This window comes from Anolis sagrei, chromosome Y (genome assembly GCF_037176765.1).
Source record: "Anolis sagrei isolate rAnoSag1 chromosome Y, rAnoSag1.mat, whole genome shotgun sequence".
Classification (NCBI taxonomy): Eukaryota; Metazoa; Chordata; class Lepidosauria; order Squamata; family Dactyloidae; genus Anolis; species Anolis sagrei.
Window position 1 is genome coordinate 14845364 of NC_090035.1, and position 18640 is coordinate 14864003.

Below are 18640 nucleotides of genomic sequence, written 5' to 3' on the forward strand. Positions count from 1 at the left end.
CATGTGGCACCTGAAAGCGCAGCCGCCTTGGTGTCTTCATTTTTCGGCCTGTCCCTGGGGTTATTTGGGCAGTTGATTCAAAAAATTGCATTAGATAGACCACATCAGCTCTTATTAAATATAATTTTCTGTGGGTGAGCAGATGGCAACTACTGGATGGCATATGTTCTACATAAGAAACTGGAGCTGATGTGGTCTAGCCAATGCCATTTTCTAAATCAGCACCCCAAATAAACCAAACCGAATCTAACGTTGACCAAAAACTGATTCGTAACCCTTTTGTGCTAATGTTGGAGAGTGGTCCCTGGTCAAGTGGTCCCTGGTTAAAAAAAAAAGGTTGGGAACCACTGATCTAGACACTATAGTTATGGATCAAGGAAGAGGACCCACTTATTTTTCTCATACAAACAGCCATTCAAGGGAAAAATTTCTTAAGGTCAAATCATTTGCGTTTCTTTCATGGTGGACCCATAGAAATGTTTCCCACTTGATTGAAAATGAGGAACCTTTATTTACTTTGCTTATATACCACTGTTCTCAGCCCGTATAGACCAGGGTTTTCAAATAATTTCAGACTTTTTAGACATGCATTGTTTTGCAACACAGTAAATGAGTTTCAGCAGCATGGCAGAAGTTAAATCAATTGTTATAAGAGATGTATTGAGAGACATAAATTGAAATGACACAACATCTCTTATGAAAACCTCTCATATTGAAAACCTCTCATATTTTTAGAAATAACTGGAAAATAGAGGGAGAAAATGTGGAGGCCGTGACAGACTTTGTATTTCTAGGCGCAAAGATTACTGCAGATGCAGACTGTAGCCAGGAAATCAGAAGACGCTTCCTTCTTGGGAGGAGAGCAATGTCCAATCTTGATAAAATAGTAAAGAGTAGAGACATCAGACTGGCAACAAAGATCCGCATAGTCAAAGCCATGGTATTCCCTGTAGTCACCTACGGATGTGAGAGCTGGACCTTAGGGAAGGCTGAGCGAAGGAAGATCGATGCTTTTGAGCTGTGGTGTTGGAGGAAAGTGCTGAGAGTGTCTTGGACTGCGAGAAGATCCAACCAGTCCATCCTCCAGGAAATCAAGCCCGGCTGCTCATTGGAGGGAAGGATACTAGAGACAAAGTTGAAGTACTTTGGCCACATCATGAGGAGACAGTAAAGCCTAGAGAAGACAATGATGCTGGGGAAAGTGGAAGGCAAAAGGAAGAGAGGCCGACCAAGGGCAAGATGGATGGATGGCATCCTTGAAGTGACTGGACTGACCTTGAAGGAGCTGGGGGTGGTGACGGCCGACAGGGAGCTCTGGCGTGGGCTGGTCCATGAGGTCACAAAGAGTCGGAGACGACTGAACGAATGAACAACAACAACAACATGCTTATTTTACATATACTCAAGAGATTTCTTACAACGTTCATAAGGCGAACCTACACACTGGAGCCAACACACTAACCTGTTGTGATACACAGTTCGGAAAGCTCTGCTCTGGATGTTTTAGCCTGCAAGTCCCATCAGCCTCACACATAGAAAAGAAGGGAATGCAGTAACCTAAAACCTCAGGAAGACCAAATCCCCCATTCCTGCTTTTATGCTGCTTCCACAGTGCATTATAATTTGTGATCATTACAACAAAGCATCCATGGAAGGAGGAAATTCAAGGCCCCATTCCCTTCAAGTCCACCTCCAGCTTTGAATCTTAAGGGCTTTCCTAACTAAGTAGCAAATCTCCAACAAGAGTAAGTAGACTAAAAGGATCTGGCAATGATGCACCTCAGTATTTCCTAATGCGAATGCCTTCCAACAGGATCTGGATGCAAATAAGCAAATAGTGGCTTGGGGCATAGATCAATGCAAAGGTATGGCTCGTATGGCACAGGAAGTTGCCAACTGAGACAAAGACTAGGGACACTACTGGAGACCAGTTGCCAATAACCACAAGCAGAAGGGTGATGTTCCAAGTTCCTGCTTATGGGTTTTCTGAAGGTATCGGGTTGACCCTGTGTAAACCCAGCACGAATCCTTGTATTCTGGCATATGCTCATAGTTAAGAACAGGGATGAGGCAACAGGAAGTGAGAGAAATCTATTCCTCGGGAGGGAATTTCACTCCAGGTAGTTATTATCATGGGAAAAAGCTGTCCCCGCTGAAGTTTTATCACCAATCCTTGTTTCCACGACCAGCCAATGTTTTCAAAATCCAATGATCATAAGGACAGAAAGTGAGATGAAATCTTCTGAACAGGGTCAGAAGGACGGACCATGGATGATGGGACTTGCAGTACCTTCACTCACTTCCTAAGACCACTGCAGCCCTCATTCAATGACTGATCAAAATCAAACTTGGCATACAGTCACCAAGACCTACTCTACATCCTGTTGTGATTTGAAGGGGGATTCACCTGAATGATGGGAATTGCAGTACCTCCACAAACTTCATGAGACCACTGTGTCCATCACCAATGACAGATCAAGACCAAACTTGGCACACAGAGCCCCCATGATCCACTCTATATCCTGGTACAGTTTGAAGGATAGACCATGGATGATAGGACTTGCAGTACCTTCACTCACTTCCTGAGAGCATTCCGACCGACACCAAAGACTGTTCAAAATCAAACTTGGCACACAGAGCCCCATGACTCACTCTACATCCTGGTGTTGTTTGAAGGAGGATTGAACACGGACGATGGGACATGCAGTACCTTTACTCATTTCCTGGGACCACTGTGACCCAAACCAATGATGGATCAGAACCAAACTTAGTACACAGAGCCCCCATGGCCCACTCTACATCCTGGTGGGGTTTGGAGGAGGATGGACCATGGATGATGGGACTTATATATGGTAATTCTAGTTCACCCGCACTCACTGAACCCAGCCTACATTGATCTAGATAAAACTTTAAGCACAAACAATGCCCTTCTCAAATAATCCTGGCACCGCTGAGTCCCCAAACTAGTGTGTGTGTGTGTGTGTGTGTGTGTGTGTATGCGTATATATATATGGCAAAAGGAGAACTCCAGAGTTCCAACAGGCAAAGAATTTCATTACCACTGTTTGGTGGAAAGGCTAAAATGTTCTATAACGTAAGATATAGAGATTGAAATGTGATCCTCAAAAGTAACTCGGAAGCGAGGTTAGCGTTAAGAGCGTTTCAATGTTTTGTGACCTCCGGCTGGACTAAGAACAGCTAAATCCCAGAGAGAGCGAAGGGAGGAAGGAGAAATGGGCAAGGATTTGTGGCATTTTGGCTGAATGTGAGCCAAACCTCAAAACCAGTCCGGTTGCTTCTGACTAGCTGCGCTGCCTTCTCCGTGATTAAGTTCCACAGGGATCTGAGAAGTCATTTTGTTCATCCCAGCAAAGCTCTCCTCCTAAAGTTCAGCCGGTGCCAATTTCCAGACATTTCCTGCAAATTATAAGAATGTAGGGGATGCAGATTCCATATCTTATTCTTAGATTTTTTGCAACAAAGGCTTATCTATATCTAATAATAGTGAATGTATCTAATAATAGTATATCTAATAATAATAATAATAATAATAATAATAATAATAATAATATATCTAATAATAGTGAATGTCTCTGCGTCTGTGGCGGTGCATGTTTGTGGGCAATTTCCTATTGGCTCCCACTTCCAAAGAGCCAAGACCCCCACCGATGATGGATCTGGACCAAACTTGGCAAAGACTCATGACCAATAGAATATACTGGAGGGGTTTTGGGATGTCTGACCCAATATGATGGGAGTTGTAGTTCATCCTGCATCCAGATAATACTGTGTCCCCCACCATTGATGGATCTTGATCAAACTTGACACACATGCCCAACATGACCAACTTTGAAGTACTGGTGGGGTTTGAAACAGAATAACCTGGCACGTGAGTTGTAGTCCACATCCTTATGCATTTTCTTAATTATACCATTCATAAAGCCCAAAAACAACAACTTTTTCAAATAAATAGTGTTATAAATTATCAGGTATCTAACCCAGGCCTTGCAGGTTACCTAAGCCAGTGAAAATGTGTTTGTGTATATGCATATGGGTGATTTACAAGACAGCTTTCATTTCCAGAGAGCACTGTGAATCCCACCGACTGTGGAACTGAGCTGAACTTGCTACACAGACCCATCACAACCAACTTTAAATACTGGCAGGGTCCGGGGAGCAATGACAGAAGATGATGGGAGTTAAAGTCCACCAACATCCAGAGAGCACTGTGAACCTTATTGACAATAGATCCAGATCAAAACTGGCACACATGCCTATCATTTTTTTTAATATCTTTATTGACAGTTTTTCATTATACAACAAAAATTGCTTGCTACTGAGGAGAGAGAGGGTAGGAAGCGGGGTGTGTGTGTGTGTGAATGGGAATGGGGATGGAAGGTCTGGGTGGGGTGGTGATAGGTGAATCCATTTTTAAAAAACAAAGTTGACTTCCAATCAAGATTGCGGGAAGGCCAAATTCCTGAGCTTTCGATTTTATAATACTTATCTTCTTTCTCACTTTCACTTCACTGTTCTGGTAGAAGTATGTTTTTCCTTTCTTTTAGAAATATTCTTAACAGATGCCAGTCTGTCTTGTTTTTCTTGCTCTTGTCATATACTAAATTTGCCAGGGTGTCGTTTTCCATCAAGTCTCTTACTTTAAGCAACCAGGTTTCTATTGAGGGTAGTTCTTTCTTTTTCCACATGCTTGCGATCAGCATTCTCGCAGCAGCAGTCAGGTGGTAGAATAGCTTGTCTTTATTTTTATCGAGCTTGAAGTCCAGCAGATGGAGAAGGTAATACTCCGGCTTGAAGTCAAATTTGGTCTGTAATATTCTTTGTACTTGCTTGTGTACCTCAAGCCAGAAATTCTTTACTCTTTTACACTGCCACCAAACGTGGAAGTAAGTGCCTAATTGGTTACCACATTTCCAACAGTTGTTGTTTATTCCCTTTTGGAATTTGGCAAGTTGTTGCGGAGTAATATGCCATCAGAAAAATATTTTCTTCCAGTTTTCGGTTATATTGGCTGACTTTGCATATTTGGTTTTTTCCTTCCAGATGCTCTCCCACTCTCTGAGCAAGATGGAGTGCCCGAAGTCTATAGCCCATTTTATCATGTTATCTTTAATTAGCTCTGTCTCCGTCTTCCACTCGAGCAGCTTCTGGTACAATATTTTTATTAGTTTCTTTTCCTTTTTCATTATCCTATCCCAGAACGTATCCTGTGGGGCAAATCCCTTTTTTTTGTCTTCTTTAAAACTTTCTTTAACTTGTATGTAGTGGAACCACGAGATGTTCATTTCAGTTTTGCCTATCATGACCAACTTTAACAAACTGTTTCTGTTTGGGGGGCAATGATTTTTTTAAGTATCAGGAGCAAATTGGGAAGCTGCAAGTCGCTTTTGGTGTGAGAGAATTGGCTGTCCGCAAGGATGTTGCCCAGGGGACGTCTGGATGTTTTGATATTTTACCATCCTTGTGGGAGGCTTCTCCCATGTCCCCGCACGGGTTGCTGGAGCTGACAGAGGGAGCTCATCCACACTCTCCCCGGATTCAAACCTCTGTCCTGCTGGCACAAGGGTTAAATCCACTGTGTCATTGCAGGATAATGGGGGTATATAGTTAACCCCTAATTAAAGAGCAATATAAACCACACCAATAATAGATCTGTACCAAACTTAGTACACATACTCATCGTGACTAACTTAAAATACTTATGGGGTTTGTGGTAAAAAATGGAGGATGATAGGAATTTTAGTTTACCCACATCCCCATGCATTATATAATAGGACCGTTCATAAAATCCAAAACCAAACAAAGAATATTTTAAATATTTACCATTACAGAATCCCCTTCGCTGGGTACCTAAGCTGTAATAAAGACCTCTGAAGAAATATTTCAGGCTGATTGAAGTAGTAAGAGTAGTAAGTAGTAAGCTTTGGAGCAAAATCAGTTAATAAGTCAACATAAAACCCTTTGAAGCCAGACATTAGAAAACCTATAAGTTATATAGGTTGGGAAGTCTGACTTGGCCATGGTAGTCCACGCTCTGGTTACATCCCGTTTAGACTACTGCAACGCTCTCTACGTGGGGTTGCCTTTGAAGAAAGCTCGGAAGCTCCAACTAGTCCAACGCTCGGCAGCCATGATTTTAACAGGAGTGGAGCGCAGGGAGCATACAACCCCCCTGTTACGCCAACTCCACTGGCTACCGATCTGCTACCAGGCTGAATTCAAAGTGCTGGCGTTGGCCTTTAAAGCCCTAAACGGTTCCGGCCCAAGCTACCTATCCGACCGCATCTCTGCCTATGAACCCACCAGGACTTTGAGATCTTCCGGGGAGACCCTGCTCTCAATCCCGCCTGCTTCTCAAGCTCGGCTGGCGGGGACGAGAGATAGGGCCTTCTCGGTGGTGGCTCCTCAGCTGTGGAACGCCCTTCCTACGGACATTAGACTAGCACCATCTCTAATGGTATTCCGCAAAAAGGTGAAGACCTGGATGTTTGTGCAGGCGTTTGAGTAATTTAGTGCAATCTGGTAATGGAACATAGGAATGGAACAATGCACGACGAATCTGGACAACGCTTGGATGATGAGAAGATTGGGTACGGTTGCTTTTTGTAATAATTGTGCATTGTAATTGCTTATTGGTAATTTATGGATAATGTGTTAAGTCAATTGTTATATGTTGTATGGAACCACTGCTGTTTCTACTGTTTTTACTGTTTGTGAACCGCTGTGAGTCGCCTTCGGGCTTGAGATACAGCGGTATATAAGCAAAGTAAATAAATAAATATAGATAGATATGCTACTCCTGCTAATGTGGTGAGTTTAACCATTGTATGACATTTGTGGAGTGCGTTGCAGGGTATAACCTCGTTCAGAATTAAGGGTTAAGGATAATTTTGTACAACTAGGATATTTTCTTAAATTTGCACACACACACATACACATATATGAAAGACCTGGAATTAAACCTATTCTAAAAGAGAGAGTACTGTGAGAGCCATATCAATTGCGTAGATTAGATGGCAGAATTATCATCCGAGACCAGGTTTATAAATATATACCTTTATTTTATTTTGAGTATTAAATAAGGTTCTTTAAATTACAAGCAGTCTTGAATCACACTAGGTGAAATTTTACAGTAGAAATTTTACAGTTTTTAAATGTACATCATTTAAAGACAAATTCAACCTGAAATTTCATGAACTAACATATTGCCATAAACTTCATACCTGCATTAAATTCCAATAGGAAAACCGCTCCCCTATGATTCTGTCACATACATTTCCTCATTTACAAATAGAGCAAACCTTTTATATACACATAAATCAGTACCACTTACCATTAGGTTATGCCTACCGCTGTGCAAGATCAGACAATTCATTAAACAGAACCAAACATTTCAAATTCATTCAAGTTTCATTTAAAAATAAAATACATTAAAAACAAAAACCAGGCCTGTGGCAAAGAACACTCTGACTGTGTTGTTGAAGGCTTTCATGGCCAGAATCATTGGGTTGCTGTGCGTTTTCCGGACTGTCTAGCCATGTTCCAGAAGCATTCTCTCCTGACACTTTGCCCACATCTATGGCAGGCATCCTCAGAGGTTGTGAGATCTGTTGGAAACTAGGCAAGTGAGGTTTATATAACTGTGGAATAATGTCCAGGATGGGAGAAACGACTCTTGTCTGCTTGAGGCAAATGTGAATGTTGCAACTGGCCACCTTGATTAGCATTCCAGACAACAATCAATCAGGGCCAGCTGACACCTCCCAACCAAGGATTTCCCCAGGCAGCAACCAGCCAGGCTTTGAAGCTGCAAGGCCATTAAATGTTAACCAAGGTGGCAAATTTCAACACTCACACTTGCCTGAAACAGACAAGAGTTCTTTCTTCCACCCTGGACATTCCACAGATACGTATATAAACCCCACTTGCCTAGATTCCAACAGACCTCGCAACCTCTGGGGACGCCTGCCATAGATGTGGGAAAAACATCAGAAGAGAATGCTTCTGGAACATGGCCAGAAAGCCCGGAAAACTCACAGCAACCCAGCACTCTCATCATATCTCCTTTCTCTCTTGTATCCGTGTCCTCTACAACTTTTCCAGAAAGATTTGACTATTTTAAGGAATTTTTAATGCAACTTAAAGCTAACGTTAATTTTAACACCCTCTTTTAAGGCTATTTCATATAAGGCTGTTTCCAATTTTACTTTCCAATCCAAACAGCCATTTTTGCCACCCATTAAATTTAAACAGAGTACCTATCTGTCTTCTATCATTTTCTGAATTCATTCCCTCTCTTTATCACTTTCACGCACACAATTGCACACTAACCAATCTAAAACACTGATTTAAAAGCAGCCATGAATGGTTCTCATTAATGCTTCACCAATGATTTCTTTAAAAAAAAAACATTCAACCTATTTCCAAGGAATAGGACATTCCTATCCCCTCATTTACATATGAAACTTACTTGGGAAATAATTGAGCAATTAAATATCCTCCTTGTTCTGTTTGGTTTCCCACTAGAAAGATGGTACCGCCTTTCCCAACATCAAGCCCTACATATGTGCAGGACTATAACACCCATCACTGGCCATGAGATAATGGAGGGCACAGTCTAAATGGACCTAGAGAGGGCCAAATTAACTGCAGTTGAATTGCATTGCATTGCCAGACACTTGGATTCTTTCCCCTCTAGTACTTGTATATTTAAGCCAGACGTCATGGATCTCTTTCAGTTGCTTTACTGCAATAGGACGGTTTAAGCAGCATCTGTATGTGAGTAGCAGCAGCAATCACTGACTGGTTCCAGGACTCAGAAATGGACCAGAAGGACTTAATGTTGAGTGGCCACTGTTAGATCCATCTCCCTTTCCCAAGCAACCCTTTATCCTCTGCAGTCAAGACAACGAACACAGACAGGTGGATGAGCCTCACAATGAACCAGAGGCTTCCAATGCAAGCTTTCCCTAATAATTCATCCCTTTTCAGGGGAGAAAAACTACCTGCCAAATGCCTACTTAGCAAACATATACATGTGGGCCGGAGCACTGATGAGGCGGCAGCAGCAATGGCTAGGGAAAACTCCCTCCTGTACATCGGGCCAAAGGAAACGCTGCCCTTCGTTGAAAACACAGCTTCCCAGTCTTGGAAAAACACAGAACTGCTCCTCACAACATAGCCAAGTATAGTGCAAAAAGGAAAAAAAATCTAAGTAAGAGAAGTCGGCTATTGGCCTGCATTTGTGAATATGGAAAGGTATCTTCCTCAGAGAGAGTAAGCTTAACTTTAGAGAGTTAAAGTGCTTGTATTTTCAAAAGCTCCAGCAGTTGTATGTGGATGCCACAACCATTTTGGTTTACACTGGCAGCAAGATAGATTCTGGCATTCCTTCCTATCAATAGAGCAGGGACAGATTTGTGTTTCAAATGATAGTCTCATATATGTTTGATTTCTAACATTATCTCAGAAAACTACAAAAGCCATGGCACAGCTGGCAGGAGCCCACTGCAAAGGAGTGTTTTCAAAGGGTCCAGAAATTCCACAGATATGAAAACCATGAGGTTTTTTTTTTTTTTTTTTTGTAATTTAAACAACCCAAATGCCATTTTCAGACTAACTGGAGAATTCTAGCCACTCAAGTCCAAAAAAACTAACTTCTCCAAGTGCTGTACTTTCCAAAGGAAGGCCTGGAGAACAGAACTTTGGCTCATTATGGCTCAGTATGTGGAATTATTGAGATTCTGGACCCTTCCATACAGCCCTATATCCCTGAATATCAAGGCAGAAAATCCTACATTATCTGAGTATGGACTCTGATAAACCAGTTCAAACAGATATTGTGGGATTTTCTGCCTTGATATTCTGGGATATAGGGCTGTGTGGAAGGGCCCAAAGTGATACAAATGTTTTCTAAGGATGAATCGAAGCAAAGTGGGAGTATCGACACACTTTCACCAGCTATCCTTTCACCAGTCTGGTGTACTCCAGATGTGCTGGATAGCAATATCCATCACCTCCAGACAGGAAGGTCAACACCCCCATTAGTATTTGTACTCCAAAGCTCTTGGAAAACACCAGATTGGGAGAGGCTGCCATAAGTGATATCCAAAACCACTAACTATCAAGTTAGCAGCCATGCAATTTCACCTGTTATTGCAACCATTGTATACTGAGATCTCATTTTGCTTTTGTAGCTCTCCTTGCATTTTAGATTTGCGATGTTATGATAGAGATGAGAACAGTAGAAAAAAATATTTTGAATAGGAAAAACCCGCACTTTAGATACACAACTGTCAAGAATCTATTGGGAATTTGAAACAGACCCAGTACTGCCTTTTCAAAATAACCTTAAATTGCTCTGTTACGAACTCTGATTTACATGATTCACAAAGGCTTACAAAGATTCCAGTTTTCCAAAACAAATTGGTGTAAAGAGGCATGTTGCAGCTGAGAAGATCAGGCAACATGCCTTCTGAGCTGTTCTATTATTATTATTACCACTTGAGCGCCTTCTGAAGTGGAGATCCTATCACTGAAGTGGTGATCCTATCAATCCTATTTCTGGCAATGCTCACACTTGTTCAATTCAGATCTCCATGCAAACCTAAGGGAAGTTGAAGGATAAGAGAATAAGGGCAAAGAAAACTACCCCAATATCTCCATTTGAGATTTTAAAACTACTCATATCCACAGTGTTCATAAATGTTCTTTATCAGATCCAAAGGGGGGGGGGGGCTTATTTTGATGTAGTGCAACTAGTACAAAGATGTGCAGCCATTTTGTTGACTGGAGCTAATTATAGGGAACGTACCACTCCCCTACTAAAGCAGCTCCACTGGCTGCCTATATGTTCCAGGCCCAATACTACCTACAAAGCTCTTTATGGTTTGGGTCCAGCCTATTTACGCAAATGCATCTCTCCCTATGTACCTTTTTAAGCATTAAGATCCGCCGGAGAGGCCCTCCTCGCGGTCTCACCTCCGTCACAAGCACGGTTGGTGGGGACGGGGGAGGGGGCCTTCTCAATTGTGGCCCCCAGGCTCTGGAATGCCCTCCCCAGGAAGATTAGGCAATTTTCCATGCTTTTGACTTTTCAGAAGCAATTGAAATATCCAACGGTTGGAGGATTTAAATGGGACTAAGTTAAATGGGACTAAGTTTAACTGGATTTTCATTTTTTTTTACCAGAGCAGTGGCTGGGATGTTTTAATTGGTTTATATAATATAAACTCTGTTTATTTTTACTTATGAATGATGGTTGTCTGTGTCAATTTAACAAGTTGTTTTATTTTTAAATTATTTTGTCTCACTATTTTTGTTGATTTAAGTTAATTTCATTGTATATCTAATTATTGTTTATGGTTTGCACTGTTATTTTGCTGTAAACCGCTTTGAGTCTCCTCGGAGAAATGGGGGAGGATACAAATAAAGTTTTTGTTGTTCTTGTTGTTGTTATTGAACACCTCTCCCCCTAACCAAGCTTAGCTGCAAAATCAATGATTAGAGATGAAATTCTCATTTTTAAAATCAGGTAAACTATATAAACAGACACAAACACGCGTTTCACTGAGATGAAATATGGGAATCAAAGCCAGCTCTGCCATGGCTGTCCCTTCCCATTTCTAAGTCAGTCAGGGATCCTCTTCATCAGAAGAGTGGGGCTTTGGCTAGGCCTTGTAAACACCATGGAAGCTCTAGCTTTCAGAAAGCTACTGCCTATGGGGAGACAGTATTGTTTGAAGGCATGGTCGTGTGTTGTCCATGGTGTAACTTTGTGAGTTCTGAAAAAAGAATTAAATTGAATCTTTTTTCTAAAGCATTGTTCACCGGCCCTTAAGCTTCTGGCAGCAATCTTTAACTAACTGAACTAGTTGCTTTGACACAGCCTTAAATGGGATAATCTGCAATTACAAGAAATACTAAAGATCCAAATCTATTTTGAAGAGTGTTTTGTTGTATGTGGATTTCTGAGAACCACAAACCCAGCTAGACCCATGGCCTGTTTCATCAAGGTGCTTCTTTTCAGACACACAAAAGAAGATTCAGGGTGACTGCATGGGTCAAACCCTCATGAAAAAGGGTGGCAAATCCCTAAAGATGAGACGAGTGAGATCAGAAGTTACTTAGTAACTAAGGGTCCTTCCACACAGCCATATAACCCAGAATATGAAGGCAGAATAACCCTGAATATCTGTTTTGAACAGGGTTATTTGAGTCCACACTGCCATATATCCCAGTTCAAAGCAGATGTGGAATTTTATTCAGCTGTGTGGAAGGGGTCAAAGATCATTTTTTGAACACACATACGTACAGAAACATATAGAATTCCAGTGTCTTTCAAGACTTCTTCTGAAAGCGAGTCCTACAACACCTACAGACTACCACCATTTGATAAGTCAGCTCTAACTCCCCGACCATTTCACTTGGGAATCTATCTCCAAGTGAACTGCCCCCTTTAGAAACAAGATTAGCACATTAACATCTCACAAGTATATTTTTAAAAGGAAGACTCGGGTTCTGTACATTCCGACAAGTGCACCGCACAGAAATGGGAAACTGGAGTAACGAAACAAAATGGTTAAATGGGTCCAAAACAACAATGTCCATCGATCAAAAAGCAAAGAATGACTTTATACAACAAGAGGGACCTGGGGGAAATAGCCAATAGTGCATCAGCAGCTAAGCAACATGTGAAGTCTTTGAAATATGGCTTGCAACACCACAGCCCTCAGCAGACCACTTCAAGGAACACAGCCACCTGCTGCTTAGGTATATACAATTGTACACGTTCATACAGTTAATACACAAAATATAAAAGGGTACAGTATGATACAATCCTATATAGAAACCAGAACATAGTCATTTTACATAGTTACAAATTGTCTGGAGGATGCTTCAAGTACTTAGGGGCAGATGGGGTGGGGGGAGCAAGCACAGAAATAGGTGTTTAAAAGGAATTGGAAAATGCACGTTTCCCCAAAAAAGGAAAGGAAAACAAAACATTTACATCTCAAAGTAGCAACATCCACCTTCAAGTTAAGGTCCTGATTGAACCCTGCCTTCGGAGCTGTCAACTGTGTCATTCCTGGGTATCAGCAGATCTGCTTTCTTTTCAAAGGAAAACGTTTTTAAAAAGCATTGGCTCTTAGGCAGAAAACAGAAGTGTCCTCCAAAAGGATGGCTATACACTGAAGGAAGTTTCAGCCATTTAATCCTTTTCTCCGTCTTCGCTGCTTCCTGTTGAGAAGTATAGATTTGTGAGTTAGGAGAGAAAAGGACTTGGGATATTTGACCTTCAGATGCATTCCACTGAAACTATTTTCCATCAAGTTTACTTCCCAGGGAAGGGTTCCATACAAACTACTGTATATACTTGAGTATAAGCCTTGTTTTCTGCCCTTTTGGGGGCTGAAAAAGCCCTCCTCAGCTTATACCTGGGTGAGGGTCCTGGCAGGAAGGCGTGAGGCTGAAAGAAGGGCTTCTTTCAGCCCCACGCCTCGCCACACAGTAACCCAGTTCTCATTCCTCTCCTCCTCTCTTGGTGCCAGTCTTTCTCAATTTTCCTTATTCATATATACACAGCATTTCCCCCAAAATGTATAGTTAAAATAAACTGTAGTGACTGAAAGGATACGTAAGCACATTTACACTGAAGAAAGTTTGAGTCATTTAATCAGAGTTGGACAGCCTTATCTTAAATTACAGTTTTATGTAAATATTCAAAAACATTTAACTTATGGATGTCTCAATTAATGTAAATTTTTGGTATCTATTTTTATTTAGAAGTTTACCAGTATTAGCTGCATTTCCCTCCCTCGGTTTATACTCAAATCAATATGTTTTTCAATTTGTTTTTTTGTGGTAAAATTAGATGCCTCGGCTTGTGTTAAGGTTGGCTTATACTCTAGTATATATGGTATGTTGATATGAAAGAGGTGGAGTGACAGGGAGACGAAGATTTTGGAATAATAAAAACGTAAAGACTTCTCCTTGACATTAAGTCCAGTCGAGTCCGACTCTAAGGGTGGTGCTCATCTCCATATCTAAGCAGAAGAACCGGCGTTGTCCGTAGACACCTCCAAGGTAATGTGGCCAGCATGATTACATGGATCTACTCATATTTGCATGTTGGCAGAAGCTGGGCCTAATGGCAGGAGCTCACCCCATTCTCCAGATTCGAACTGCTGACCTTTCAGTCAGCAAGTTCAGCAGCTCAGCAGTTTAACCCACTGTGCCACCAGGAGCTCCTTTGGAAAATATTATTTTAGTGCAGGTTGGGCCATTTATTTAATTACTAACTTACTTCATTTATACCCCTCCTTTCTCACTCCACAGGGGGCTCAAGGCGGCTAACAAACTCTGGCAAAAATTCAATGCCACATCATGGACATAACATTTTGACCCAGTCCCTCAAAAATGAGATCCTGAAATTTAAACCCATTGCTATCAATGTTCGATTATGAAACCCATCCTTAAGGCACACCTGGAAGGCTCTCAGGCACAATGATCTAAATCGCTCCCTTCAATGTCACTGGTAACGACATAAAAGAAAGCTACAGTATCTTAAATGCTGGCCCTGTTGATTAAAGAGGCCAAGAATCTTATCTAATCAGCACTTTTCACACAAACAGCGTGTTTCTACAGAACCCAATGTGAGCAAGTATGCCAAACAGCAAGGGCTCGTACGTACCAGGGAATAGTGTCAAAAATATCCAAACAATATGAAAAGAGTCAAGGATGAATTTGCTATTTTGGCAAGCAGTACATTCAAGCAGGGAATGTGAGCCTTCCAGGTGCTGCTGAATTACAATGAGAATATCCCAGGCATGGGCCAACTAGGGTCCTCCTTCTGGGTGTTTTGGACTCCAACTCCCACAATTCCTCACAGCCTCAGGCCCCTTCCTTTTCCCCCTCAGCCGCTTAAGCGGCTGAGGGGGAAAAGGAAGGGGCCTGAGGCTGTGAGGAATTGTGGGAGTTGGAGTCCAAAACACCCAGAGGGCACAAGTTTACCCATGCCTGGCTGGGATATAAGATTTAGCTTTCCAAAATCAGCTCCCTCATTAATACAGTCTTTACTATTATGGGTTACACTAAATTCATTTTATTTCCTTGGGCAAAACTTTTTAAACATCTTTCAGTAAGCCCTTTAACAAAGCAACGCCTGAAAGCTTTGCTTTGGACTGCTGCTCAAAGGAAAATACTTGCCTCCCTGTTCGATATCAGAATCCGTCAGGTGAGTGAGCGAAAAGCTTGCAATGTTTGCTGGTGAGATAGAGAACCTGGAGTAAGGTAAGGGGTGCGACCAGTTTTGTTCGGAGCTTCGAGGCGGTGGCGGAGGAGAGAAGTACTTTGAGGTCTGAAGAGATGATTTGGAGCTAATGAGGCTGTTTGCAGCTTTCGATATAAAAGAGGGCTCTGCAGAAGAGAAGTCGTCGTCCCACTCAAAACCCCCTCCTGCAATAGAGCACACACAGATTGGGTGAGCAGAATGAAGAGGAAAAGATCTCTGCCCAAAGTAGGAATGGCATGTACACTCTTATCCATCTCAAGTGTTTTTTATTCCAGGATTGAGCATGTCCTGAGCATGCAGCTCCACAAGCTTCCTGCTGGAGAGGATAAAATCCTGAAATGAAGAACAGCACTCCTGGAAGTTTACAGAAAGTGCAATTAAACAGAAAGCATTTGCCCTGCAAGTCTAATCTGGGAATAAAATGAGTGCTTTTAAACCCTGAAGTGGACTTGGCTGTTTTGTCCAGAGAAGTTGGTGTAATCTGCAACGGGTCACTAGGAGGATGGTTGGTGGATTCAATCTATACCAGGCAAGGGCAAACCCAGGCCTGTGGACCAGATGCAGCTCGTTGGGCTCTTCGCCCCTACGCCCGTCTTCTTTGGCCTTCCTTTCAGTATGCAGACAAAGTGGCCTGCCGCAGCCCCAGGCCAAGAGTAGGGCCAAGATGGAGACATGCCCTATCAAGCGCTCTCTGGAGAGAACTCAGCAGCAGCGTGCTTGTCTCCCTCCTCTGTGCCCAGACAAGAACCAGGGAGAGAAACATGCTGTTGCCAAGCCTGCTTGACAAAGCATGCTTCTCTCCCTTCTCTGGGCCCAAGGGAGGTGGGCCACTGCCTTCCCGGGGCCTAGGCAAGAGCCAGGGAAAGAAACACGCCATTCCCAAGAATGCTTGACAGCAGTGTGTTTCTCTCTCTTCTCTGGGCCCAAGGAAGGTGGGCCATTGCCTTCCTGGGGCCCAGAGAAGAGCCAGGGAGAGAAATATGCTGTTACCAAGTGTGCTTGACAGTGGCGTGTTTCTTTCCCTTCTCTGGGTCCAAAGAAGATGGGCTGCTGCTTTCCCAGGGCCCAGAGAAAACCCGAGGAGAGAAACATGCAATTCCCAAGCATGCTTGACAGCGACATGTTTCTCTCTCTTCTCTGGGCCCAAGGAAGGTGGGCCACTGCCTTCCCGGGGCCCAGAGAAGAACCATGGAGAGAAACATGCCACTGCCAAGCATGCTTGACAGCAGCGTGTTTCTCTCCCTCCTCTTGGCCCAAGGAAAACGGAGCCCAGAAGAGCTAGGGAGAGAAACATGCCACTGTCAACAGGCAGTTGCGTGTTTGTCTCCATGGAGCCAGGTTCGCCCCTTCCCTCTCCTGGCCCCAGCTCCTCCGAAATTATAGCCCCACCCTTCCGCCCCAGCCCTTTCCAGCCCCATGGCCCTGCCCCTTCTGGCCCCACCCACATTCTCAACAGGCCCAGCCCTTGCAGACAGGGCCACAAGGCAGCCACTTGGCAATAAAGTTTCTCCATGTCTGATCTATACTGACCACCCATGGTTTTAGATTTTTCCCAGGGTCGCCTGGAGGTATCATAGATTAAACCTGACTCTTTGAATGTAAAGTATTTGCTTAGGCACTGAACTACAATCATTTCTTTTATCATCTCTGTAACATCAGAAAGGAAAATACTGCCATCATGTTAGATGGATGTATACCTGGGTTGAAACTGTTCCACAATCTGTTCTAGTGTGTGTGTGTATGTGTGTGTATGTATATGTATGTGTGTGTGTGTGTATGTATGTGTGTATATGTGTGTGTGTGTGTGTGTATGAGTGTGTGTGTGTATACATATATATATATATATTCTACCATAAACAACACATCACCTCAGTACCACCACACACTCAAATGTATTTTGAAACTATGCATCTGGAGTTTGCAAGGCTTCATTCTCAAAGTACACGACCCAAAGACTAAGTACCTTCTTCATCAGTAGAGCTTTCAGAATTTGTAAATTTATTCAAGTAGCCAAGGCCTGAAGCTGGAGCAGGAGCATTACTAGAGTCTGAGTGGTTTGATTCTGTGGTATGGTTTCCAAGCTCTTTGGTTGGCGTTTCCTAAGAAATAAAGAAATAGGATTAGCTTCTGGGTTTTTTCACCAGGTGAAGTTATCCAAATTATGCAGCATTAAAATGGGCTGACAAATTAACATTAGAGGCCTTTGCAACAGCCTAGGTTTCTCCTAATGGGAAATATAGATGACTGTCCCTCCACACTAAAACAATGATTGCACCAGTATGCCCTGTGTCCTACACATTGCTGCCCTTTCTGTATAGCACCTAACAATGCCGTTCTGTTTGATACTTGTTGTGCAGCTCACCGTAATTCCTGCTTCAAAAGAGGAATTAGTAACAAAGCACTGCTGAATCCAGACATCGTGTCTTCAAACCCCAGAAAGAAAAGCTGTAGTCACTGCATACTCCTCAGTTCTCTGAACACAATGGGTCTCAAGCTGGCTGTTCTGCTAAATCGTGATCTTGTTCAGTTCATGTTTGTACTTTGTGTACCATTTAGGGCGCTCTCACATCCTTCAATGGCATGTTATTTGTACTAAGTGCATTAAAAACACATTAACTACAGTCCTCTGAGCCAAATCCAATCTGCCAAGTAGCATGGCGTGTGTGTATGTTAATATTTACAAAGAAGCGTGAATAAGACGTTATTACATCTCTTTAAAAGAAATTAACTGATAATAATTATTATGAAACACAAAGCATTATAATCTTTTTAATCCTGCTGCTAAGATTTGCAAATCTATTCTTTATACAGATAAGTTATGCCTGGTTTACTATTTTTTAAGATTGCGTGTGATTGGTGAATTGTTACTTATTTTGTTTTATACGCTCTAATTTTTGTAGTATGTTTTAAGTGATGATTATTTTGTTGAGTGGTCTGTGGCTACACAACACAGCTACCAGCTAACCATCACAACCTTCTTAAATCTGGATCTTTAAAAATCCATACTCCATCATTTAGATGGGAATCAGAAATTATGTTCTATCCCAGATGTTGTTGGACAGCAGCTCCTAACAGACTTCACCATGGACTCTATTGGCAAGGAGATCTGGGAGATGCACCTCAGCAATATCTGCATGTCTGCCTATTTTCATCCTTGAGTTAGAAAAATTATTTGCAGGGTGACAATCAAGGGCAATACAATGTAGTTAAAAAGTTTAAAATGAGTCCAGCAATGAATATGATTATAAAAGGCTTTCCGAAAGGAGGGTCTTCAAAGTGCATATAAACGCGTATGGCCTGCTAGATTTCCCATCTTTATGGGAGCCCCTG

General features: G+C 42.3%; 1 protein-coding gene across 1 annotated transcript in view; it reads right to left on the minus strand.

Moving 5' to 3' along the window:
* Positions 1–7058: 7058 nt before the first annotated feature.
* LOC137095538 (serine/threonine-protein kinase LMTK2-like) overlaps positions 7059–18640 on the minus strand; it is a 74557-nt gene continuing 62975 nt past the window's right edge. Inside the window, exons 12-14 of the mRNA XM_067462319.1 lie at positions 17274–17409; positions 15226–15474; positions 7059–13257 (exon numbers count right to left, since the gene is read on the minus strand). Of these exons, the coding sequence (XP_067318420.1) occupies positions 13229–13257; positions 15226–15474; positions 17274–17409 (414 nt within the window). The 3' untranslated portion in view covers positions 7059–13228. The remainder of the gene's footprint in view (positions 13258–15225; positions 15475–17273; positions 17410–18640) is intronic.